This window comes from Micromys minutus (assembly GCF_963924665.1).
Source record: "Micromys minutus genome assembly, chromosome: 24".
NCBI classification, from domain to species: Eukaryota; Metazoa; Chordata; class Mammalia; order Rodentia; family Muridae; genus Micromys; species Micromys minutus.
The window spans coordinates 34,043,107-34,069,177 of NC_137959.1; the positions used below are offsets into that span (position 1 = coordinate 34,043,107).

At 47.7% G+C, this 26,071-nt stretch overlaps 1 protein-coding gene across 1 annotated transcript in view; it reads right to left on the reverse strand.

Annotated features, from left to right (window-relative positions):
• Nucleotides 1-6,406: 6,406 nt before the first annotated feature.
• FA2H (fatty acid 2-hydroxylase) overlaps nt 6,407-26,071 on the reverse strand; it is a 49,157-nt gene continuing 29,492 nt past the window's right edge. Inside the window, exons 3-7 of the mRNA XM_080936593.1 lie at nt 16,930-17,072; nt 16,261-16,367; nt 10,284-10,456; nt 9,033-9,285; nt 6,407-7,727 (exon numbers count right to left, since the gene is read on the reverse strand). Of these exons, the coding sequence (XP_080792719.1) occupies nt 7,648-7,727; nt 9,033-9,285; nt 10,284-10,456; nt 16,261-16,367; nt 16,930-17,072 (756 nt within the window). The 3' untranslated portion in view covers nt 6,407-7,647. The remainder of the gene's footprint in view (nt 7,728-9,032; nt 9,286-10,283; nt 10,457-16,260; nt 16,368-16,929; nt 17,073-26,071) is intronic.

Consider the following 26,071-nt stretch of genomic DNA (forward strand, 5'->3'; position numbering starts at 1 on the left):
GTGTTGAATCATCCTGGGGCAGGGGATAGGGAGTAGTGAGGAAGTTCCAGGCTACCCAAGTGGGGATCAAGTCCTTTTTTTTCCTCTAAGGTCATCTCCAAACATTGTTATTTTTCAAAGTGAGTTTATTATTTGTCAGTTATGTCCCCAGTCAGCCAGTGTAAGAAATACCTTTCATTAGCCAGGTGTTGATGGCCCAAACCTTTAACCCCAGTACTGGAGAGCTCTGCGAGTTTGAGGCTAGCCTGGGCTACAAAGCCAGTTCCAGGACAGCTAAAGATACACAGAGAAACCCTATCCCAACAATTAAAAGTAAAATAAGGAGAAAGAAAGAAATGCCATTGGCTTACTCAGGCTATATAGCTGGACAAAAAATAGAATTAAAATTGTATGGGGAGACATTTTACTTTGAGGTGACGCAGTTGGGGGCTTTCTGGCCATTGAGAAATTAGTTTACCTGTTTTCTCATTTCTTTGCCCTTTCTCATTTGTTGTCTCCCCACAAACATTCCCCACGGGCTCTCATGTAGCCCAGGCTGGTGTGGAACTCACCGTGTAGCCAAGGATGTTCCTGAACTGTTACTCCTCCAGCCTCGCCTCCAGGATCCCTGGATAACAGAAGTGTACCACCACACTCCTATGTAGTGCTGTGGATTGCTTGCTAGGCAAGTTACATATCACCGAGCTGCATGCCAGCCCCCCTACCCCCTGTTTTGTGACAAGGTCTCTCTAAGTTACCTGAGCAGGTCTTGAACTTTTCTGACCGCCCCCCCCCCCAACCTTTCTTAGCTTCCCTTGTGTCTGGAATAACAGACTCAGGCCACCAGGTCCACTTTGTAATTGTTCTCCAGCATCAGTCATCTTAGGTCTAGAGGTTTATGAATGTGATCATCTTAGGATTTTACTGCTGTGAACAGACACCAAGACCAAGGCAACTCTTATAAGGACAACATGTAATTGGGGCTGGCTTACAGGTTCAGAGGTTCAGTCCATTATCATCAAGGCTGGAACATGGCAACATCCAGGCAGGCATGGTGCAGGAGGAGCTGAGAGTTCTACGTCTTTATCTGAAGGCTGCTAGCAGAATACTGGCTTCCAGGCAGCTTGGACTAAGGTATTAGTTCCATTGTGACACACCAACTCCAATAAGGCTACAACTCCTAATAGTGCCACTTCTTGGCCTAAGCATATACAGACCATCACAGTGATGATATATTTTGAGACATCTCTCCTGGCAAAGAGTAGCAAAGGCAGGGGAGGGGGTTGTTAAACATGTAATTCCAGGACCAGTGAGATGGCTCAGCAGGCAATGGTGCATGCCTCTAAGCGGGAGAACCTGAGTTCACCCAGGACTCACACGGTGGAAGGAGAGAAAAAAGTCTTGCAAGGTCTTGCCATGGCACATGTGCCTACACACATGAACAAATTAACGACAAACGAAGATGTGGTCTCTGTGGAAACTTACTAGATTCATGGGGTAGTCAGCCAGAGTCCATGGAGAGAGGCCAGCACTTGAAGTTCTAGGGCAAAAGGCAGCCTCCACTCTGCCCAAGGCCATTGTTGAAAGAAGTGGGTAGCTGTGTGAACTCTCACCAGCCAACCATAACAGTAGCTGAACAGGCCGCACTGACCCGCAGGAACTGGAAGCATCCGGTATGAGAAAGCTTTTGGAGTGGATTTACTAGCATTCCTGCCATCAATGTGCAAAGATACCCATTTTCTCTGCATCCTCACCAGAGTCTTGTTCTTTTGCTGTTTTTTTTTTTTTTATTTAAAAGGCTATTTTAATAGGTGTACGGATATCTCAAAGTGACTTTAATTGGCATTTTCTTGGTGCCCAATGATGCTAAATATCTTTCATGGCTTCTTTGCTGTATGCAATTGCTTCTTTGGTGAATGTCTGTATTCTTCTGGCTCAAATTTTATTTGTTATTTTTCACTGATGAAACTTGAGAGTTTATGCATTACAAATTCTTTGTCCAATATTTGGTATCCAAATGACTGTGGAGTAATAATAACCAAGGACAAACTTGCTATATGCTGCAAACCTTATATAAAAATTAACCCCAGAGGATCGCAGATTTAAATATAAAGCAGAGCTAATATACCTTTTAGGAAGTGGTGCAAAATGAGCAGAATTAAATATAAAAATATTTTTCTCACTGAGAAAATTCTGGAAACATTTTAAGTGAGTGAGTCTAATGAGATCAGTGTGTGTGTGAGGTGTGTGTTCACGTGTATGTGTGTACACTCACCTAGGCAGGTGTATGTGAAGGCCAAAGGGTGACATCAGGTGTCTTCAATTGCATTACCATCTTATTCTAATTTTAAAATTAGTTTATGGGTGTTTTGCTTGCATATATGTGTGTATACCATGTATCTGCAGGGCCCCTGGAAGCCAGAAGAGGATGTCAGATCTCTTGGGATTGCAGTTACAGATGGTTGTGAGGGCGATATGGGTGTTAGAATTGAACCTGGCTCTTATCAAAGAGTAACTCTTCTAGTCAGGGTGTTGATTGCTGCGACAAAACACCATGACCAAAAAGCAAGTTGGGAGAAAAGGGTTTGTTCAGCTTAAACTTCCCTTGGCTGTTCATCACCAAAAGAAGTCAGGACAGGAAACTCAAACAGGGCAGAAACCTGGAGGCAGGAGCTGATGCAGAGGCCATGGAGGGATGTTACTTACTGGCTTGCTTCCCCTGGCTTGCTCAGCTTGGTTTCTTATAGAACCCAGGTCTACCAGCTCAGAGATGGCAACACCCACTATGGGCTGGGCCCTCCCATGTCTCACTAATTGAGAAAATACTTTATAGCTGGATCTCATGGAGGCATTTCCTCAACTGAGGTTCCTTCCTCTCTTATGACTCTAGCTTGTGTCAAGTTGACATACAAAACAGCCCATATAGCAACCTTCAGTACAGCCTCCCACTATCTTATTAAAAGTTGTTTTTATGCAGACACAGACACGCGCACACACACACATGAATGTTTTTCCTGCATGTATGTATGTATGTGCACCATATGAAAGCTTGCAAAGGCCAGGGCAAGGTGTCAGATCCCCTAACCTGGAGTTACAGACTGTTATGAGGCACCATGTGGAAAGCTGGGTCTTCTGAAGAGCAATAAATGCTCTCAATTGCTGAGCCACCATCTCCTCAATCCCCACAGCTTATCGTTTGATACAGGACTTCTCACTGAACCTGGAGTTCACCATTCCAATTAGACTGGCTTGCTAGTGAGCCCTTAGAATCTGTTACTTCCTTCCCCCAAAGCTGGAGTTACAGACATGTACTCTTTTTGCAGGCACTGGGAACAAACTTCTGGGCTTAGTGGTACCATGTTTGCAGTGAGAATACTAGAAACTACAAATTATCTTTGAAAGACATTGCAAAGCTTTGGAAGCAAACAGCTGGCTTTACTCCCCCCATCTGTTGACTCATCCCTTGTCTTGTGTTTGGAGAACAGGGCAAAATAAACAGAGGAGTGCACACTGATCCCGCCTCCATCCCTGCTGAGTCAGGTGGAACACAGATTGGAAGAGGAAGCAGGACTCAGCACATCTCAAAGCCCAGTGTCTGATGTTTCTCTCTGTGTATTTCTTCTGCACAGTTTCTTTCAAACCTTTTCTGATGCTTCTTTGTTAACTCGACACAAGCTAGTGTTATCTGAAAGGAGGGAACCTCAACTGAGAAAATGCCTCCATTAGATCTGGCTGTACACCATTGTCTTAATTAGTGATCAGTGGGGGAGAGCCCAGCCCATTGTGAGTGGGGCCATCTGTAGGCTGGTGGTCCTCGAGGGGGTTCTATAAGAAAACAGGCTGAGCAAGCCATGAAAGCACGCCAGTAAGTAGCATCCCTTCATAGTCTCTGCAGCTCTTGCCTCCAGGTTCCTGCCCTGTCTGAGTTCCTGTCCTTTTTTTTTTTTTTTTTTTTTTTTTTTTTTTTTTGATGATGGACAGCAATTTGGAAGTATAAGCTAAATAATCCCTTTCTTCCCTGAGTTTCTTTGGCCATGGTGTTTCATCAGTGCAATAGAAACTCTTAATGAACAACCCCTTCCTTGTGGCCATTTGTCTTTGTGCATTTCAAAAAATTTTAATCTCATTTTTTTAAAAAAAAATTTTAAATATTTTCTTTTGTATTTGTGTGTAGCATAGCCAGAAACCAAACAGGTGGGGCTATTCAACCTTAGACTTTCAGCCTCCAAAACAGTCAGTGAAACAAACCTCTTGTCTTATTAAAGTACCTACTCTCTGGCATTTTGTTATAGCTATACAAAAAGGACTAAGACAGTTGGATTATGGGGGTAGCTATACATAAAGGCAAGTGATGCTCCTGAAGACAATTCTAAACCAACGGGGGAAGGGAGTGACTAATGCATAAAGGCTCTGGTGTCTTGTCTTCAAGTAGATGAACCTGGCAGGTTTATCTAGTGCTTCTCTGAGCTAACCCTCCCCACCCACTGCTCCTTACCTCTCAATCACATCCTGTGTTGTCTCAGCTATTGTTCTTGTTGGAGGTTTTGCATTCCAGGGAACCGAAAAGAAGCTAGGATCCCCTACTTTATGTGTTATTTAGAACAAGAGATTTCCTTCTCTCTGTGTTCTTTAAGCTCACGTGTATGTGGGGGATGAAGATGGGAGTTCCAGCATTTCCCAAGGGTTATATTGATTCTGTAATACGCTTTATAGATACAACTCATTGGGCAGAATTCCTGTGAAGGAAACTCCAGCCACCGAGGCTGTTTGGAAATCTATATGACAGTGACCACTTTCTCTTCAAACAGTAGATGAGACGGGAAAGTCAGTCAAGAGAACAAGACTAAGCACATAAGTGTGGTCTCTCAACAGGAACTGAGGACTATCCTAACAAGGCAGGGCTGCATACTGTCACCAGAGGGCAGCAGAGTCCAGAGACTAAAAGAAGAGGCACGACCCAAATGTTAACTAGGCAGATCCAATGGAGACCAGGCTGACTTACACTGAGCTTTGCTACAAGTTGCTTATTGTTTTGGGTACAAGATAAAAAGAGACGGAAGGATACAAAGTTCAAAGAAGGATCAGAGTCCAGAGCTAAATTAAGAACAGAGTTAAGGGGGTAGTTCTTTCAGCCATCTGGGAAGCACCCAAAGACCCAAAGATTTGGGGAATACTAACACTTGGCTGGGGCTAGATGTTTGAGAGAGAATCAGGCAAGGACAATTGCTACATCAGTAAGAGACAACTGGTGTATTTGCTTTGCTCTGATCAGAATTTAAACGGCTCTTTTGAGCACACTTTCTTGAATTTCTGCTGAGGATGGATAGAGTGTTTAAATGCCATTGCCCTTGGCTACCCCTTGTAGCCGACATTTGCTACTTGGGAGGTTCTTTTTCCTTCCACCCTTCTCCACCCCATTTCTTCCACTGTTTCAGCCCCCTAACACTAGATAGGAGAGAAAAAAGGAAAGGGAGGGGGAAGGGAGCAACAGTATTGTTAGACTACTTCCTGTGGCTTAGGGGTGTCAAGTTCCTTGGGGGCAAGTTTGATCTTCAGAATATCTAATTTCTTCTTGTTCTTATTTCTTCTTTGCACAGGACTACCTAAAAAAAAAAAAAAAAAGTAACCAACATCCCACTCTTGGGGCCCTAGCATCTATATACCCTCTGAAGAGTCTCCAGTTTTCCCAGAGTCACACAATTACCAAAACTATCTGCCATTGTCAAAATGGTAGAGCAAGAGACAAATCCTAAATCAGCTTCTGTGGACAATCTGAAGCAGCTCCCTACCCTACACCTGGGTTTAAAAAGCAAACCTATTATTCGCAGTGCAGAGAACAAGAGGCAGAGTGCTTGCTTATATCAGTTTCAGCTCCCCATCACCGAGCTCAGGGAACATCACAGGAGGCATGAAGAATGAGGCTGTGAGATGCTGTCTTTGGGACGCGTGTTTATCGAAACCATGATCTCACAGCAGCTGTGGTCACCTGCGCAGGATCAAGGTAGCCAAAATCCCAGCAGAGACAAGGGGGATGATTGCCAGGCTGGAGTTTGTTGGGGGGACTTTTTGGCTTTTCATTTTTGATAGTTTGAGATGGGGTTTCTCTGTGTAGCCCTTGCTGCCCTGGAGCTTACTTTGTAGACCAGGCTGGCATTGAACTCAGGACACCCAACAGCTTCTGCCTCTGTTGGAATTAAAGGCATGCACTATGACACCCAGCCTATCAGCTTTGTATTAGCTATTCCTCAGCAACTGGGTAACTTGCTCGGTGTGATAACATCTTCCTTCTAGACCAGTGTCCCTCCTTCCCAGTGATGACGGGGCCCAGTCACCATCAACAAACACCAATGGGTCTTTGTTGGTTTCTTCTCAATGTTTTATTTTTCAAAATATACAATTTATTTACATCTTTATTTCACAACTGCAGTTTTGTATATTTATCCCAAAATCTCTAGATAGCGTCACCGTAAACAGCACAAATCATAGACTGGTCACACTGCCTCTCTTTAGTCACCCATTGGGTTTTGACAAATTTCAAGTAGTAATCGCTTGTGGGTAAGAAAGGAACAAAAAGGAAGGCAAGATGATTTTCTCTCTTTTTTTTTACATAAGCTCAATACATAGGATTAGAAAAGTGCCATCTGACCAGCTACTTCAATTGGGGCCAGATTAAGAATATTTATGTAGTTTATAAATAAGACTCTGGAGCAGTGAGGACTCTGGTTACACAGAAGGTACGGTCTGGGAGGAGAGGAGGGTAATAAGGCACCACATAAAAGCCCCTTCTTGGCTTCAGGAGGCACTGCTGGGAGGGTCCTGAGTGGGGGCAGGTTTCTACCTGTGCGGATGGAGGCCAAGTATGGCCAGGGCTAGGGTGGGCTTCTCACCAACTCAGACTTCTCCAGCCTCTGTTGGGGAGCAGCTTTGTGTTTTGGGGGGAAGGGGTAGATAGAGAAAGCTGCTGTTGATTCCCAGAGACAAGGGCCAGGGCTCGTGTCAGCTTTGTAGAGGATGCCAGCCACCCTCATGCTTTCTGCCCAGGCAGTTAGGTGCTGATTCCTTCCACTGAGGCTGCTGGGAGTCTCAGCTGGTGCCTGGGGTTGGCAGGGTCCGGAATGGCTGTGCTGGGGTCTGGGAATGGCCTGTGGGAGGCATCATGCTGAATCTTCTTTGAATAGCCCTTCATTTACTTCTCCATCACCGAACTCCCTCAAGAAGGGACAGGAGAGCACTGTGTGGCCACAGGCCTGCACACCATACTTCTGCCGTGACACCGGTCTCTCTGCTGTTTGGGGAAGCTCCCAGGGAGCCCAGCGTTTTAAGGCACAGGTGGGGTCAGTTTCCTTCATGCCCCTCGGGGCCATTATCTGGACCCTGAAACAGCACTGAGGCTGAAGCTTAGGCAGGAATGCCAATGGGGAGGTCATCATTCTCTGGGAACAAGCCAGTCCCCAAGGGCCACTTGGCTATCAAGAGGATGCTATCCTCACACAGTAAGCCAGAAGGGAAGTCCTGCTTTCAGGTCTCCACCAAGCCCCAGGGCTAGACAGAGCCCATCCTGCCTGGTCAAGCTGACCTCAGCAGGTCCTGGTAGAGGTGGGGGGTAGGACAGGGGTAGGGGTAGGGGCTGGGGATAGACCGAGGGCAGAACAGAGGGTCTAGGGGTTGTCACTGCATCTTCGGGTGGGATTCCTCTGGAATGAGGGTGTGGAAAAAGTAATCCCACAGTTTAGTGCTGATGCCAAACCCTGCAGAGGGAGACAAAGAGAGAAGATGAGGTGCTGGCAGAAGAGAAGAAGGAAACTTACTTGGGGAGGCAGAGCTAGGGAAGACTCAACACCGGGGACCAAGGACCAAACACCTGTGCTTGTCCTGTTTCTGGGCTGGCCTGGCCCTACCTGTGTCCCCAGGCTCTTCCCCTCCAGCTTCCCTCTCTTCCTTGCTGGGACAAGTCCATTCCTAACTCAGGGATTTGTTCCTGGAATGCCAGCTTCCCAGACACTGCCTGCTTTTCACATGGTCTCAGCCCCAGTGACATCTGCAGAGACCTGCTTCTTGAATTACATTATCTAGGCTTTCTGTGCCGGCTCGGTAGCTACAAGAATCACTTGGCTGATGAGTCCTGGGAGTGTGGCTAGGATCCTCAGAGGAGCTCACTTCTGATTTCATTCAACTCAAATTATTTTAAGTTTTGATGTGAACTCAAATATTTGACTCAGTTTACTGGATAGCTCAGAAGTATGTTTGAAGCAACTTATATTGGTGAAATCTGTATCATTATTATTATTATTTACTGTACTTGCATTGGTGGTTTTCCTGCATATATTATGTCTGTGGTGGGGGGCATCAGACCCCATGGAACTGGAGTCACAGACAATTGTGAGATGCCAGGTTGGTGCTGGGAATTGAACCCGGGTCCTCTGGAAGAGAAGCAGTGCTCTTAACCACTGGGCCGTCTCTCTAGCCCCCACGAATCTGCCTTTTTAATTACAGATTTTTTATAGGTCAAGTCTTTCTGATGAAAAGTGAGCATATGGATTGAGACGTGTTCTCAGTACAAAATAGACCAAGTACAAGAGAATGTCAGCTAACTCCTATGATGGCCTTTATGTTAACTACAACATGGCAATGCTGTGGTTATGCTGGCTAAATATATCATACACATTCTTGTTTTCCTTTTCTTTTTTCTGTTTTGTTTGAGACAGGGTCTCACTATATAGCTCTGCTTGGCCTAGAATTCCCTATGTACACCAGGCTGCCCTTGAACTCACAGAGATCTTTGTGGTTTAGCCTCCACAGTGCTGGATTTAAAGGTACTCACCACTGCCACCCAGCCTGATGCTTTCTTGCTTTCTTTTCTATATGACACTTACCACTGTCTGAGATAATCTTTGCCATGTATTGGTTTCCTTGCTTGCCCCCTCTGTCTAGCCGTCTACACAAATGAACCCTCTGCATATGCCTTTCACTGAATGGAGCCTGGCTCTTAGTTGAGGCTGAATCTGCCAAATAAGTCAATAATCAAGAATAAAGATGGTGAGGCTCAGCCTTACCTGATTTCTGGTATTCGAAGTGATGCTTGACATGGTGAGCCTTCATGTTGTACAGGTAGGAACCCTTGTGTGGTGAGCCAAAGTGCAGGTAGTAATGCGTCATGTCATAGAGAACATAGCCCAGGAGACCCCCAGCAAAGAGAATGCCTGCCACAGCCTCAGGCAGAGTGAGCCGCAGGGACACATAGAAGAAGGCAATCACTACAGAGGCTGGCAATGGGGGGAAGACCAGACGGGAGCCATCAAAGGGTGCCTGTTGACAGAGAGGTGCGGGTGTCAGAGGCAGCCCAAGGCCGGTGGCCCATTTGTGGCTATGGTATGTCAAAGTGGAGACGCTTCTTATAAAGAATGGGTGTTCCAATGAGGAGATAGTGGCCTGCCCTGCAACGGCTTGGAATATTTGTTTCCTTTGAGACAGGTAAGTCAACAAGCCTGGAAGACCCAGATCAAGTGTCCCATTCCTTATTTTGTAGCCATGATGGGACCTGGCCAACTTCCCAAGGGCATACCATCTCCTAAGTCCACTTGGGTTCTGGAACTTGTTAGCTACTAGACAGGAGCCCTGACCTCAATTACCCACATACCAAGCCCTTTGCGACAGGGGCTTTCGGGAGACTGAGGCCTGATGCTGTGTGGGAGGGCTGCACGTGCATATCAGCAGCCTGGGGTTAACACAGATGGTGGTGAGAGGATACTAGAAGTTGATACTTCTCCCACCCCATTCCTCAACTGTAGGCTTCTTTGTTGAAGAGGGTTTACAGAGAGCCATAGAACCAGAACCCAACTTTGACTCATGACCCTCAAAGGAAGAGGGCCAGTTACTCAGTTCCTTAGTCTCCCAAGTTTCAGTGTCCCCTGTAAAAATGGCCGCACAGGAGCGCCATCTTCAGAAGAGAGCTTTACCAGCGTGAGGGTCTTTTTGTCTGTTTTGTTCACTGGAGTCTGGTCCAATACCTGGAGTGCTCCCAGAACACTGCTGGGTGAATGAATGAGTTGTGAGCTTTCAGATGATGACAGATCTGGGTGCACACTAGAACATGCGCACACCTGACACACATTGCCCCTGCCTGGCTCTGATCAGAATGCCCGACCCAGCCACTCCTCTGAGCAATCTCAAGCATTCTTGGTCTCTGTCACTTCCAGCCCAGAACTGGGTTCTCAGGAAGCCTCCTGGGGCCGGTGTCAACTGTGGGGCTTTGCTGAGCTGGGTGCACGGGATGGGGCCTGGAGTGGGTCCCGGGCTGCGCTCACCTTGTGGTGCTGGCCATGCATGACAAAATGCAGCATGATGAGGTAATGGCTGTTGCTGGGGGGCTTCATGTGGAACAGGAAGCGGTGGATGAGGTACTCCACAAGGGTCCAGATAAGCATGCCCAGCACGAAGAGGCCTATGAACACGGACTCCGGCACCACCGCCAAATACTCTGCAGTGGAGAGAGGCGGTCAAGGTTGATGAATGCCCTGCGTGCACACCTGTGCCTCGTGGCTCCAGAGTCTTTGACTTGTCACCTAGGCTAACTTGGGTGTTGTTGCCCTCTGCCTAGTAGCTGTGGGTGGGCCACACTGAAGAGCCCCGTGGTCAGGTGAGAAGGCTGTGAGGCTCTGTAGTGGGCTCGGGAAGGGTTCTTTACTAGAGTGATAGTTACCAGTCAGAGAGCCAGGGTTTTCCAGTGGGGACTGTAGGAGGCACAGCCCTGGCTGAATGCTGGATCTCTACCTAGGAGGGTGACTCAGTGGCACAGTGGAAGGAAAGGAGACCATCCTGAAAGAGCCACCAGAGCCAGCAGTCACTGATGGAAGAAATGGGCAACTGGGGACCACGTGTGAAGGTCCCATGGGCAGGAAAACCTAAATACAGACATGTCAATAGACTTGAAATCACAGTGTCTGGGGGAAAAGGTGAGCTTGAATGAATGCGGAGAGGCTGTACAGATATCTATCTTCAGGGTCAAAGTCCAGCCCTCTCTGACGGCATCCTGCAGTTCATTGCGCTCTGGTCTTTGATCTCTAGGAGACTTCAACTCTAGCCCTTTCTGCTCTTGTCTAGGCTCCTCTGCATCTGTCGAGCCTTCTTGCCTTTACCCTTTGTGATGGCTAGTTTTCACTGTCAACCTGACTGGATTTAACAACTCCATGGAGACACACCTCTGTGTGTTTCTGTGGGGGTGTTTCCAGAATGTATACTGTCCTGGGAAGAGCTATCCCGAGTGTGGGTCACACAGTCTCCTGGGCTGAAGTAAAGAGAAGAGAGCTGAGTAGCTCTCACCTCTCCCGCTCCTTGCCTGTGAGCAGATAAATTCATGCCCCTGCTCCAAGACCTCCCCTCCTTCATGGGCTAGCCTCAAACTGGGAGCCAATCACTCTTCTCTCTCTTCTCTCTCTTCTCTTCTCTTCTCTTCTCTTCTCTTCTCTTCTCTTCTCTTCTCTTCTCTCTCTCTCTCTCTCTCTCTCTCTCTCTCTCTCTCTCTCTCTCTCGCTCCCTCTCCCCCCAAGATCGACTTATTGTAAGATATAATCTTAAGGGGCTGGAGGGATGGCTCAGTGGTCAAGAGCACTGACTGCTTTTCTAGAGGTCCTGAGTTCAAATCCCAGCAACCACACGGTGGTTCACAACCATCTGTGATGGGAGCCGATGCTATCTTCTGTCCTGTCTAAGAAAGCAACAGTGTACTCACATATATGAAATAAATAAATACATCTTTTAAAAAAAGATATAATCTTAGGTAGAACATTGTGGTGCACACCTGTAACTCCAATCACCGGGAGGCCAAGGCAGAAGGACCATTAGTTTAAAACCAGTTTGGGTTACAGAATGAGAGCCCGTCTCAGAAAACATCCCAGCACTACACATTTCACCCGTAGAGATGGTTAGGTGGGATTTTTTTTTTTTTTTGTTTAGCAAATTTTGGGTTGTGTCCCTATCATCATTCAAGTGATGGGACTGGATGTCCCTTCTCAGGCTCACTGTGGAAACTACTCTGTCCCTTGGATTGAAGTTGTCACCCTCCAAACTCTGTTTGCTCACTGAGTTTGCTCACAGGCTGGCAACCCCCAGATCTTCCGCCCACTTTACACAGGACCCCAGAACTAACCCTTCCCAAACGAAGCTGACTATCTTCCTCTTTCTTTGGCACTCACCCCTCCAGGCTAGTCACTGGGGTGTCCTCTTCTGGGGATACCCACATGTGACCAAAGCCTTAAGTTATCTTCCTTCCCTACTTCCAGCAGTGACCAGGACCTGTCACTCCATCCATTTCAGATCTTCTTGGCAAAGTGAAAGAAGCCACAGGCAAGGGCCACAGAGTGCCTGCTTCCACTTATGTGAAAGTCCAGACCAAGGTACATTTGTGGACACAGAAAGAGCGGTGGCTACTGTGGGGAGGGCGGTGGAGAATAGGGAGCAACTGAGTTTCCTTCGGAGGCATTAGGATGCTTGGAACTAGATAGAGATGATGCCTGAACTGAAGGCCACTAAGCTATTTGAATTAGAGCAGTTTCACGATCTGTGAGTCTTGTCTGCATTGGTAGTGTCTGCTTCCTCATTTATTACGGAGATAGCCTCTACATAAGCATATAGCTTGTGAGGGGGGAGGAGCATACAGTTGTTTTTCCTGACAGCCTCTTCAGTGCTAAAATTACAGCCAGGCATCACTATGCCCCGTGTGTAATTTAAATCTATTTGTCTACCCACTCATCCATCTTAGTTCACTAATCTTTCTTTCTAGATGTTTATTTTTAAGTGTGTGTGTGTGTGTGTGTGTGTGTGTGTGTATGCAGGTGTACAAGAGGTGTCTGATCTCTTGGAGCTAGAATTACAGAAGGGTCATCAGCTGCCTGATGTGGGTGCTGGGACTTACCTCGAGCCCTCTGCTAGAGCAGCACAGACTCTTCAGCTACTGTGCCATCTCCTCAACCCTACGCCGCAGTTCTGAATCGCACTACCTTACCACCTCTTGGCTCCAGGGCAGAGTCAGACCTCTCCACTCCTGCTTCTGTACCTCGTTAAGTCATTCTGTGATACCTCATGGCCTTTAACCAAAGTCTAGTCCCCCAAACACAACATTCCATGTCACTCAAGTCTTGTCCTTCCAGACCTGTCACCTGTACAGAAGACCAATCAAAGCACTAGTGGTTCCTTAGAAGTACCGTATGTCACTTTTCTCCTGCACATACGATTTTGCTGATGTTCTCTTCCCTGGAGTCCCCTTGCCCCCCCTTTTTTATTCCTGGGGATCAACCACATGATCCATGCAGATGTCTTTACCCACTTCCGGCTGGCTCAGGCATTTTGTTCTGCTCTTGGGCACCACTCTCAAGCACTAGGTACTGTTCCACCATTTGGTACTTTGTCCCCAATGTGGTGCTAAGTTTTGTTTGTTTTTGTTTTTGTTTGTTATGAGTGAGTTCTTCTCTATGTGCCCAGTGCTTAACACAGCAGGTTCACAGAGACTTATCGGGAGAGAAAAGGGGTAGAGAAGAACCACTCTCGGTTTATGTCTGGATGAACTTTGATCTGGGCCACCCTATGGGCAGACCGGGCTCAGAAGGAGACGGCATTGAGAGCTCCCTCTGAAGGTCCCAGGTCATCTGCATACTGTAGGCAGGCCCAATGGCCAGGAGGGCTGGCTGCTGAGGGAGGGAGAAATGCTGGGCAGGTGGGAAGCAGGACTGACCACTAGCTTTTTGCCTAGAGTCAAGCTGTTCTTATTTACATAAGCAATCCCAGAGCTGCATAGTGAGACTCTGACATTTTGACAAATGGCTCCAAGTGAATCTCCAGGTGCTCGGGAATTACCCTTCCCCTGGGAATAGACATGAGATGCGGCTCCACAGGCTCTCTTAGGTCCCCAGGGTCCCCTAGGCTCCACTCCTCTCTGAAGCTGATAATATCTCTGACACTCTGGCTTCTCTTTATTTCTTTAAGGATGTCATCTGTCCAGCAGCTGCAATGGGACCCCACTGAGTGTCCCTTTGCCTTGCTTTGAGAGTTCTTATTTGCTCTGCCTGTGACTTGTGCCTTGCATGGCGACCTTCGGGATGAGGAATGCATGAGGCACTGTGTCTCTCACGACACTGTTGCTGGCACAGTGGCCACAGGCGTGCTAGCCTGCCACACTGGACCTTTATTACACAGACACGTTTTAGCCGCCTGCAGAGGCCTGTGGTGCTGCGGAGCCCTCAAATCACTGTCCGGGCCTTGCAGAACAGCCCTTTCCTATAGGTCAAGCCTCCACCCGCCTCCTCACCCCAGCATCACCCAGTCTGCCCATCCGGATGGAGCTGGTACTGAGTGGCATCTCTGGAGAAATCCAGCAGAGGGACCTGGGCCAAAGCTTTAGGGTCCCCTTCCCCCTCTGGCCACCAGCCCTGGCTGCCCTGCCTCTGTTGGTGATTGTTAGGGGAGTGCTGGGCAGACAGTGGGCGATTCAGCGAGCGGGCTTCTGAGCAACAAGCTCTGTGCTGTGCCTAAGCTATTCAGCGTGGGCCGAAAGGGTAACCGTGGCTAGTGGGATGTGCACGGTAACCCTCTGGGCTCTGGGCAGGGCTGCAGGGCCAGTTTCCACAGTGTGCTCATCCCCCACCCTGTCTTGGGTGGGGCAGATAAACTGAGGGTCTCAATGCTGTGGGAGGCCCCTGACTTGCTGCCCTCGGGGGATGTAGCATGAAGAGAAGCCTCTGTGTGTGGAGGAAGGAAAGTGTCTGGTATGTGTCGGGGACAAACTGTGATTAGCTGAGGGAAAGTAATACCCTTCAGGTGCCAGGCAGATTAGCTGGTCAGGAGGCATATACTGTGACTGGGGGCTGAGGTGAGCCAAGATGGCAGAGTAGCCACTCGGAGAAACCCAGTTCTATGTATTCTTTGGATAATAGCCCATGTCAAACTCTCTCTGGCCCCTTCCCCCTAACTAGAGGTTGGGGGGACAGTTGGTCTCCACATCCTAGGTTACAACTACCCCAAGCCACTCTTTTAACTTTTTCAGGCCCTATTTTGTGTCTGTGTGCTCAGCGGTGTGTATGAATACACATGTGTCTACAGGTATGTGGTAAGCATGTGGAGGCCAGAGACAGACAACTGTGGGTGTTGCTCCTCCTCAAGAGCCATCCACTTTGTTTTTTGAGGCAGGGTCTCTCACTGCAACTTGAAGCCGGATAATTAGGCTAGACTGGCTGGTCAGTGAACCCCAGGGATTCATGTGTCTTTGTCTCCTGAGCTCTGGGATCTCACATGCTCACCGCCAAGCCTGGCTGTCTATGTAGAGTCTGCAATCAAGCTCAGGTGCCTGTGCTTACCAGACTGACACTTTACCAACTGGGTTATCTCCCCAGTTCCTTCCTCAACTGTATTTTTAATTAGTTTTTAAAAACCCCGGGAGATAATATTGCATGCACATAACCATGTGCTATGTGATGTCTTGACACATTCTGGGATAACTATGTTTCCTCGGCTCTCAGAGGACAAAACAATAGAGGAGTCTCAGAAAAGTACATGGTCTGGCGCAGGCTCCACAGTAAGAAGAAGGGATCGGGTATCACTGTAGGCTGAGCTTCTGCTGTGTGGCCCTTAGCTTTGGGGTCTATGGTGCTTGTATCATCTTTCTCCCACACTCTCCTCTAATATGATGTGAGCACAGACTCATCTGACTTCAGCTGTGCCGCCTTATATACTGCTTTCCTGTCTGCCCGTCTGTCTGTCATATATTGCCTTTTGAGCAGAGAGACTCATTATATAATCCTGACTAGCCTTGGATATGCTATGGTAGATGAGGCTAGCCTCCGGCTTACAGTAATTCCCTTGTTTTTGCTCTTGAAGTGCTAGGAGTGCACCGCCATGCCTGGTCTTCATGTAGCTTCTCAATGAGGAATTCTAGGCTGTACATTCTCTGCTATCTGGACTGAGACAGAGCCTCACTATGCCAAATAGCCTCGATTTGTAATGATATTCCTGTCTCCACCTCCCGAGGCTGAGATTTTTGAGCGGGGCTACACGTAACACACCTAGCATGTTCTCTGTTCTTAATCGTAGTGAGAAGTTCCCTTCCTCCGTCCTTTTACTATTGTGATGGGTTGGGGAGGACAGTTTTTTCCATACTAGGCTCCACTTTGAAGTGTTTATGACGTGGTTTTCTATGCCCATAGAAATTCAAGACCACAGAGAACACAGTTTCATGCCTTCCGTGCCTTCAAGACCCATGAGAACAAGTCAGGGAGAAGCCAGTTGTCACGTTACCTGAGGTGAATGATGCGAAGAGCCGGATGTTGTCCTGGGTGAGGGTTCGATAGTAGGACCAGCTGAGGTACAGCACCAGGGGCACCCAGATGATGGGGACACTATACCTGCAGGAGGTCATCAGGGTGAGAGAGATAAACACACAGAGGGAAGGGGAGACAACACAATCCAGCTTCCTGAAGCATATATTTCAACTATGGAGGGAGGAAGGTAATGCGAAGAGCTGTGGTCAAAGGGGACAACGGTGTAGAGAGCAGAGGAAAAGAGAAGCGAAGCTGTGAATCCGTCTGCCCCTGTCTCTTGAGATGAATCTTGAGAAGAGAATTCTGGGATGCTATCGTTACTGACTCTTGGCAGTTATATAGACACTGACCTCTTGTGGCAGGAGGAACTAATTGCAGGAAAAATAGTTTCCATGGGTATGAAAGGCTTCTAACCCTATAAGAAGTTTGGAAAAGAGCAGGTGCAGGCACATTGGAAGGATGTTACCCAGCTAGGAGATAAAACCATGTACAGGAATCGATTATGGATATAGCCTGCCCCACCATCCCCAGTAATTTACAGAATATCCTTTATTATAAGGAGGGACCCAACTGCACCCTGCTTCTGTATTTTATCAGATTATCAGAGGAGAAGGCTGGCCCGTTTCAGACCCTGCAGGGTGCTCACCAGACAGTCTTGGAGAAGGCCTCCATGAGGTCTGAGTGAAAGAGGCGAATAGGCCTGGCCACTGGTTGGTGAACCCACTCATCATACTTTTCCCCCAAGTGGCCCACCTGCCACAGGAGAGGTTTCTGCCAGTCCACCAGGTCCTGCAAGAGACAAATAAAGTCCTTGGGATTCTGATATCCATTTCCACATCTCGGTTATAGCATCCTGTTCCTTGGCACCATCTCAGCTTGTGTGGTCTGTGTGGAGCCACCCACACAGTGGCTTTTGGAGAGGGAAATCCATACCTAACCGTACTGCCCCTTCCAGCCCCAGGATGTAGCATCCAGATTAGAGCAAGCAAGCTTAGGCCAAGAACCATCAGATGTCAGTTCCTCCCACTGGAGTTGCTAAGTCGGTAGGGTGAGTCTGGAGTTGCCATCAGAACTCAACTAATGACTCAGACAGTGTCCAGAGTTAAATAAGTTGAAACCTGGTGATGTCTAAGGGCTAGTGCTGAACTCCATACATACAAACCCAATATATTTTATATTGCTAGGACCTACATCATAAATAAACAAGGACCTTGCCTATTTCATAAATTAACAGGGCCCCTTTTCCTCCAGTGCAGACTTTTCTTCTTATTCATCCACTCATTGAAGTAATCACTCACTCACTTAGTTGCTTAACACTTGATTTTTGTGATTGTCCACATGGGTGTGCTGTGTGCTGGGAAGAATCAACATATATATATATATATATATATATATATATATATATATATATATATATATATATATGTAAGAGACCACCTTTGTTTCACACAGCTTGGTACTTATCATAAAGATGCTGGGTTCAAATCCTGGCTCTACCACTCAGTGTGTGACTTTGGGAGAATTATATGAACTTTCTGGAACCCGGTTCTCCCAGCTATAATACAGAGTAACAACAGTGTCAGCGGAAGGCATCCAACAGGATTGAAGCACTTTAAGCCAGCCAGTGTCGTGCTGATTCAAAGATGCCATGATTCAGAGGCAAGAGGACTGGCACAAGTGCCCAGATGTAGGGTAAGCAAGGAAGACGTGGAACATGGTCTGGGATTTGTTCATAACATCAGATTTGTCTAGGTGGGGATGGTGACAGCAGAGAGCATTCGGGTACAGATCTGGAGCATGGTCCACATAACAGAGAAGTTCCTTGACACTGCTCTGTGGACTGCAGAAAAAAACCTGCCGAGGGCTTAATAGGACACTCCATTCAGGTCTAGGACTTGGTGTTTCATCTACCTGACCAGCTGTAGTCCAGACACACATTATACAAACCCCAGCAGCACTCACAGGCTCACTCCCAGAGAAAAGATCAGAGACTCTATTTAGTTTTTAAATTTAAAGATTTATTATATATATATTTGTGTGTGTGTGTGTGTGTGTGTGTGTGTGTGTGTGTAAATAACTTTCAGGAACAGGTTCACTTCTCAGCACTCAAGGAGCATGTGCTATATGTCTACCATGATTGTAAGGACTCTCCATGGCTTAAGGCATTCACTTGTTTCCCAACCTTCCCAGAAGAACAGGTAATTACAATCACTGTCTTCTGCAGATGTGATACTGACCTGTTAAGGTTGCCCTGTTATATCTTCTTGGTGAGCTGCCCCTTTACTTTAGGGGTGGGGGGGAGTCATCTGAGTCTCCCATAGTGTTCCTTGCCCTGAAGCCCTTAGGGTCTAACACCCATGGGGCGAGCACTTGTCAGCTACCTCTGAGTCATCTCTTCATCCCAAATTTGGGTACGTTTCCCATCTCCTCTGTCTTCTCCTTCTTGACTTATTTGCCATAATTTTGTGTTTTACTCTTAGAAAAATTTAAACATGTTATTTATTTATATTGTATGTGTATATATGCATGTGTGCGAGTGCATGCATGTCGAAGTGGATTTATGGAAGTCAGAGGACGACTTCTGAGATTGAACTTACTCCTTCCACCATGTGGAAGATTCCCACAGGCTGAACCCAGATCACCAAGTTAGATTGCCAGCAGGAGCCTTTACCTGATGGGCCATCTAACCCTTCCGATTTAAAAACATGTCTCATTAACACCTCCACTGGGTTTTAGTGATGTCTCTGAATTTTCCTTCTAGTTGCTGTCTAAAGGTGATACCTGCATCTTTTATTTTGTAACTACCTGTCCTGGATGAGAGCCCTGCATCTTCTATGTTCCACATGACACCCATATGCCTAAGTTTCATTTGTGCATTTAATTTGGCCTTAGATATTTAAGAAGACAACTATTTAGGGTCCGTGAGATGGCTCAGTTAAGGCATTGATGACCCTAGGACCAACATGGTAGAAGGAGAGAATGCACTCCCCCACATTGTCTTTTGACTTTTCACACAAGTACTGTGGCACACATGCACCCCAATAAATGCATGCAATGAAAAAACAAAACAAAACATGACATTGGGCTAGAGAGATGGCTCAGTGGTTAAGAGCACTGGCTGCTCTTTCAGAGATCCTGAGTTCAATTTCCAGCAACCACATGGTGGCTCATAGCCATCTGTAATGGGATCTGATGCCCTCTTCTGACATGCAGGTGAACATGCAGGCAGAACACTGTATACATGATAAATAAATCTTTAAGAAATTATAGTTTATTTAGAGGTGTGGCCAGGTGGGTCTCCTCTCTACCCAGCAAAGGTTTCAGCAATTTTTTTTTGTTTTGTTTATTTTAAACAGTAAACAGGGTTTCTCTGTGTGGTGGTGGGCCCTTTGATGTCCTGTTGCCCATTTGACCTGTCTAGGTAGACCAGCAGGCCCTGACACCTTCTACACATGGCAGGTTGAGCTCTACAGTCAGTGCCAAGGTTGCCTGTGATCTGTTCATTTTTTTTTTTCTTACTTCTCACTGCTGAGGTAGTCTTCCTTGGTACCCAGGGAGGGTCACTTGACTCTGGGGGCTGAAAGTCTTGCCTGTACCACCATAAACATCCCTCTCATCACTAAGGACCAACAGCAATACTTTTATAATAGGGTGTAGAGTGACATGACCATCCAGATACAGAAGTGCAAGCCCACTGGCTTTCTCCTATGCTTGGGGTAAACTATATTGACGCCCAGAAGGCTGACTCTTCAAGTGCCAGGCTGGTTGATTCTAGAGTGGAAAGCTCCTTATCTCCTTCCATAGTTTGTTTGATGTTTTTTAAGAATCACATTTCATTTATTTGTGTGCGCGTGCATGCATGTGTACAAGCTCTTGTGTGTGTGTCACAGGGTGCTAGCAGGTCAAAGACAGTCTCCAGGAGTTGGTTTTCTCCCTACACCATATTGGTCCTGGAGATTGAACTCAGATTGCCAGGCTTGGCACCCAATGCCTTCACTGGCTGAGCCGACTCACAGGCTCCTGGTGGTATATTCTGAGACAGGATCTTGTTATGCTATATAGCCCTGGATGACCTGGATTTCTCTATATAGACAATGCTGTCCTCAAACTTGAGACATTTTTCCTGCCTCTGCCTCTCAAGTAATGAAATTACAGGCGTGTGCTACTGAATTTGTTTGTTGAACCCTCAAAACAGTTTCCCAAGATCTAAGCCCTTCACCTAGTGCTAGGTCCTTCACTGGTTCTAGCCCTCCCTTCGCCCAGTGCTAGGCCCTGGTTTAGTTGCTCCATGCATACTGTTTTTTTTTTTTTTTTCCTCATCTTTCTTACTGAAGGACAACAGGTTCTCACTTGCTGGTCATTCCAAACATGGCAGCTGGCAGAAAGCTGGTTTCCAGAAGGGTAATGCTGGCTGACTGCCTAGGTGGAATCTAATGAGGTAGAAAGGAGCTAATTCCTTCTTTATCAGGTGCCACTTCCTTGGCCCCCTGCCCTCCCATGCAAATGGCTTTCTCCACTGAACTGGCTCCTTGGGCTAGTTCTCCCACTCCAAGCTGCCTAAGGCTCGGGGCACAGAGGCAAGACACTGTAAAGGTCTAGGGCCACTGTAGGAGGTTGGTGGGGGAAAGGAGAGAAAAATAGAACACAGGTCATGCCTCCAGCTCCAGGCACCTGAGGACTTCCATGGCTCCCCTCACTTTGAGCCTGTGGGACCTGATATGCATAACAGGCAAGTCTAGTGTTCAGTGCAGGGCTGTGTGGATGAACATGAGGATATGCTCAGAAACTACTCTGGAACGGGCAGGTTGCTGTGTTTGGGGTCTTCTTCGGTGGTTTATAGATCTGAGCAACAGGCTGGGCCTAGGATGCAGATGCAAGTCGGTGAGTGTCTAGGCCATGCATCTTGTGTACCCTATGCCCTTCCCCCAACACAGCTCTGGCCTGCTCAGCCAGGAAGGGGGAGGCTGCTCCTGGCTATGCCAGGAATGCAGCTGGCAGCAGCGTGCACCAGGAGGAAAGGGCAGCCTGCTACTCAGAGAGTGGGCAGAGGGCCTGCTGCCAGGGTGAGGAGGGGCTGCCTCTGCTTTCCTTCTCATTCCCTAGATTCCCTTCTTCCTGGGCAGTACAGAACACTCCTCTAGGGCTGCCTTGACCTACTAGCAAGTGCTTAGGGTCTACTTCTCTCCAGGGGAGCAAGAGGTGGCAGCTGCCGGGTGCTATGAGCTCAAGCAATTTTTTAAGGAAAAATCAAGTAAACCCCATAGCATCCACTCTTGCAGTTTTCTGAGCCAAGGAGGCAGAGAAAGCAACAGGCCAGTAAGGAGAGACTCCTGGGGACCGAAAACTCCCTAAGAGTCCTGGCTACCTTTTCTATATCCCAGTGATAAGCCATCCTGGGGTCTTGCTGCATACTCATTATCCTTCATAAGCCTTAATCTACAGATTGTTGGGGACTGTAATAACCTCACATTACAGGTGAGAACATTAAAGGTTGACTGCTCAGCACAGATGCTAGGTTTGGACCTGACTCTGAGCTCGGAGCTCAGAGCCTGAGTTCTTAGCACCTGGAGACCTAGACCACCCCCCCCAAACAGTGAAACCAGGAGCTCTCAGCTATGAACTCTCCAGCACAGAGCTGTGGGGATTCTGCTGCAGTGCTAGGACTGGTGCAGACCTCTCCTGAGCAGAAGAGAAGGGACAAACTCAAGACCACTAGGGTAGCTCTAGACCACCTGGCTTCTTCTCTGGTACTCTCTCTCCACTCAGGATACATGAAGTCTGGGGAGTTGGCAGAATACCCAGAAATGAGCCAAGTCAGAGCTCACAATCTGGAGCTTTATTGTTTCATGGGTGTAGGTTTGCCAGGGAACCCTTGTTTTGACCCACATCCTTGTTGACTTACGTTAGAATCTCCAAAGAACAAAGCCTATCTGGACAACATCAGCACCTTTTCTAGGCAATTCTTTGATAGTACCTTGGCAGCTCTATAGACCCTAGGAACTCTGATGTTAAAGGTTATATATATGGTATTGACTTGGAGGCACTGACCACTACACTGTCTAGGCAGTGTGAGGATAGATGTTTACATGTGCTTGTATGTGTCTGTGCGTGCACATGTATATGGGTACATATGCACCTATGTGCATGCATGCATGGAAGCCAGAGGGGTAGACCTTAGGTATCTTCATGTTATTTATTCATTCATTTATTTACTTACTTATTTTGAGACAGTATCTCACTGAACTTGGAGTTCACTAATTGGATAGACTGGCTGGCCCACAAGGGTTGACTTGTCTACCTCTCCCCAGTGCTGAGACTACAGATACATATATGTAGGTGCTGGGACTTGAACTCAGGTCTTCATGCCTCATACAAGCTATCTCCCCAGCCGCACTGATGAATTTTGATCAGTGATACACCTGGCTGGGTGATTTTCTACCTGTCTCTTGAGGGGAAAGGGTAGCCTATGTCTACTAACAGCCTCGCCAAGGTGAAGGAAGCTGATGATGCTGGAATCTGGCTTAACTTGAGGCAGGATAAGAAAGACTATGTAGATACCTCCAGATGCTGTTTGGTTTTGTTCTTCCTTTCTGTAACCCCCTCTCTCAGTTATAGGACTCAGGGAGACTCACTTTGGGTCAGAGGAGAGGTGTAAGGATTTCAAGATACATGCAAGGCACTACAGAGAAAGGGGATCCCTAGGTATGGTCAGCCAGGCAATTAACCTGTGGATAACCTGCTGTCTGGGTTGCTTACCTGTGGCTAATCTGAGGTTAATATGCCAGCGAGGGTGCTTAGCTGCTGGCCAAGTAACATCAGCAGGAGACTTCAGCTGCTCGTCACAAGTTATGTGCTTTGGCTCCTGGAATTTTATTTGTTTGTTTGTTATTTGGTTGGCTAGTTTTGTTTGTTTTTTGTGACATGCTTTCTCTGTGTAGCCTTGGCAGTTCAGGACTTCATTTTCTAGGCCAGGCTGGCCTTGAACTCAGAGATCTAACTCCCTTTTGTCTCCCACGTGCTGGAATTAAAGACACCTGTGCCACCACTCCTGGCTGGCTCTTGACATTGTTAATAGGAGCAAGTTAAATTACAGATGATTCATGAAAAATGCTTGGCTCAAGGATAAACTTAACAGCAAAACTGTTGTTCAGTCAGTTATGATGGTGTACACCTTTAATCCAAGTACTTGGGGAGGCAGAAGCAGCGGCAGGTGGATCTATGTGAATTCAAGGTTAGCCTGGGCTACATAGAAAGCTCTGGGCCAGCCATGGCTACATAGTGAGAGTGTGTCTCAAAAAGAAAGAAAACCACCTGAAGCTGTGCTAATCTGATGTTCATCTGTTGTCTAGAGGTTCCTGGAGGAGATGCTTTAGCAGACCCCTTAAATCTCATCTGCTCTGCTTGCTTCCTGGGAGGCTGGCAGCCTTCCAAAATGCAATGGTTAGAAGGCTAACCAGGGAGGGCTCTGCAAAGAACACAGTAGCCTAAAGACAAGGCACACTGGGTGTGCCCAGGAGTCAAGAGTGACAGGGAACTGTGGTACCAGGTCAGGTGGGGTCTTGAAGACATTCCGGGGCAGGAAGATCTGGGTGTGGGAAGGAATTGCAGCCTTGCTTTTTGCCTCCTAAGGAAGCCTGAGTCCTACTCCGCTGAGAGATTCAAGAGGTAATCTAGATCATTCTGGTAAAATTCCACACAAAGCCTGAAAGTCAGATGGACCTCGCCTCCTACAGTGCGGGCACCGGAGTCTCTTGCTTTTTGTTCCTTTCAGATTCTTCTACCCCCAACTCAGTGCAGAGAGCTTAGTTTCCCTTTGCTCCTTCCAGCCTAACCCACTGCGTTCCTCTCACTTTTAGGGCCAGGGTAGCTGGAGCCTAGCAGCCCATGGCTCCCTTCCTTGGCAAGCACATAGAGGGTCCCCTTGAATATTCAGCAAACTCACCCCTGGCCTGCAGACCCTCGGTGGCAGAGACAAAGCCACTGCCTTGTTGGTGTCTTTCCGCAGCTTAAGACTGACCCACCCTGACAGGTCAGAAACAGCTGAGGCTCCTGCTCTTTCCTTCCCAAAGAGCTGGGGAGGGCTCGGGTGGTGACACCAGGGGACTCTTTTGAGAAGAGAACAGAAAAGAGAAAGAAAAGAATGGAGAGGAAGGGAGGAGAGGAGGCCAGAGTGCTCTCTACTCCACCTAGGAAGCCTGGCACTCTGCCTCTTTCCTGGGTTGGATGTGTTGGGGTGGGGACAGCGCTAATGGGACTCAGGTGGAAGGTCACTCCCGGCCAGAGTAGCATGAACCACTTCTTACAGGCCATTCTGAGTTCCTTTCTCTCAGTCCATGGACACAGGAAGGAGGAGGAGGAAGAGGAGGAAGGAAGAGAGAGGGTGAATGTGTGTGTGTGTGTGTGTGTGTGTGTGTGTGTGTGTCTGTGTGTGTGTGTGTAAAACAATGAGAAAGAGGTGGGGAGGGTGAATGAGGCCCAGCTGTCTGATTTGCCAGGAGCTAGGCTGGGAGTGGGCTATGAGATGGCACCTTCTTCCCCTCTGTATAGTGTTCCTTCTTCCCCTCTGTACAGTGTTCCCTCTTCCCCTCTGTATAGTGTTCCCTCTTCCCCTCTGTATAGTGTTTCCTCTCCCTATTTTGCAAGTAATGGTGGAATAAAGCCCTGGTGAACTAGCTCTTCCTCTTGCCTCATATAATGTTGGCTGAGGGTCAGCCATGAACCAGAGCTCAGAAATCCTGGCAGGGTAGGACTTATCCAGAGCAGGGGGTGAAGTGTGCGTGTGTGTGTGTCCTGTTCCCTACTTGTAAACCACAGCAACTTGTTAGTGAGATATGTGAGATATTGCATAGGCTGCCACACTGATGTAGCCCCAGTGAGTTCTCTTACAGTATGTTCCTCCTAAGAGTCAAGCCCTTAGCTAATTCAACTGGTGCTGGCTAAGAGGACTTGTGCCTATGGTACCTTCCACTGACTACTCACAGCCCTGAAGGAGGACACACTGGCTCATTCCGGGTTTTGTTCCAAACCCTTGTCCTCATTAAAGTCTCTTCTGTTCCAGGGCAAAGTCCTGAGTCTAGTTGCCAGGGTCCTTGGCTCCTCATTTGTTCCAGCCATATGCAGAGCAACCTAAAGCACTCGTATTACTAGAGAAGCCCTGTGTACCCCTCTCCTCTAGTCTTCACCTTGGGCATTGCCTAAGCCCTGTGCTAGTGAGGAGAGTAATTATGGCCCCTCCAGGAATGGGAGCCAGGAGTGGGTTCTTTCTGGAAACATGAAAGGCTTCCCATGTGATGTGGGCAAACCTTTCCTCTTGGTGGCCCATTTTCTTCTTGGTCCCAGTGGCTCTCTGGAGGGGATAAGGGCATGGAATAACCTCCTTGCTTCTCAAGATGGATGCACCACCTTTTCATCATGGGATCTCTCCAGAGGTTGTCCTTACAGATAGGGGATCTCTAAGACCTGGGGCCACAGACTTGAGAGTCCTGGTCAAACAACCAGCTGTCAGAAGCTCCTTTGAGATACATGTTCCTTCCCGGTTCGCCTGTATTCCCCAGGAATGCTTCCTCAACCTCCTCATGTCGTCATGACTGGGTTGGGGAGGGAGGGATAGCTGTTCTATGTGTTTATGTGCCTCTGATGTCCACTCAGGCAGACGACACCCAGGCCAGGCCCTTGGAGGCATGCACACTCAATGTCTATTCCAAGAGTTAACAGCTTTGGGGCAGTGCCGTGATCCAAGATGGAGGGATATCATTTCTAGCATCCGAGCTTAATTCTCATCTACATTC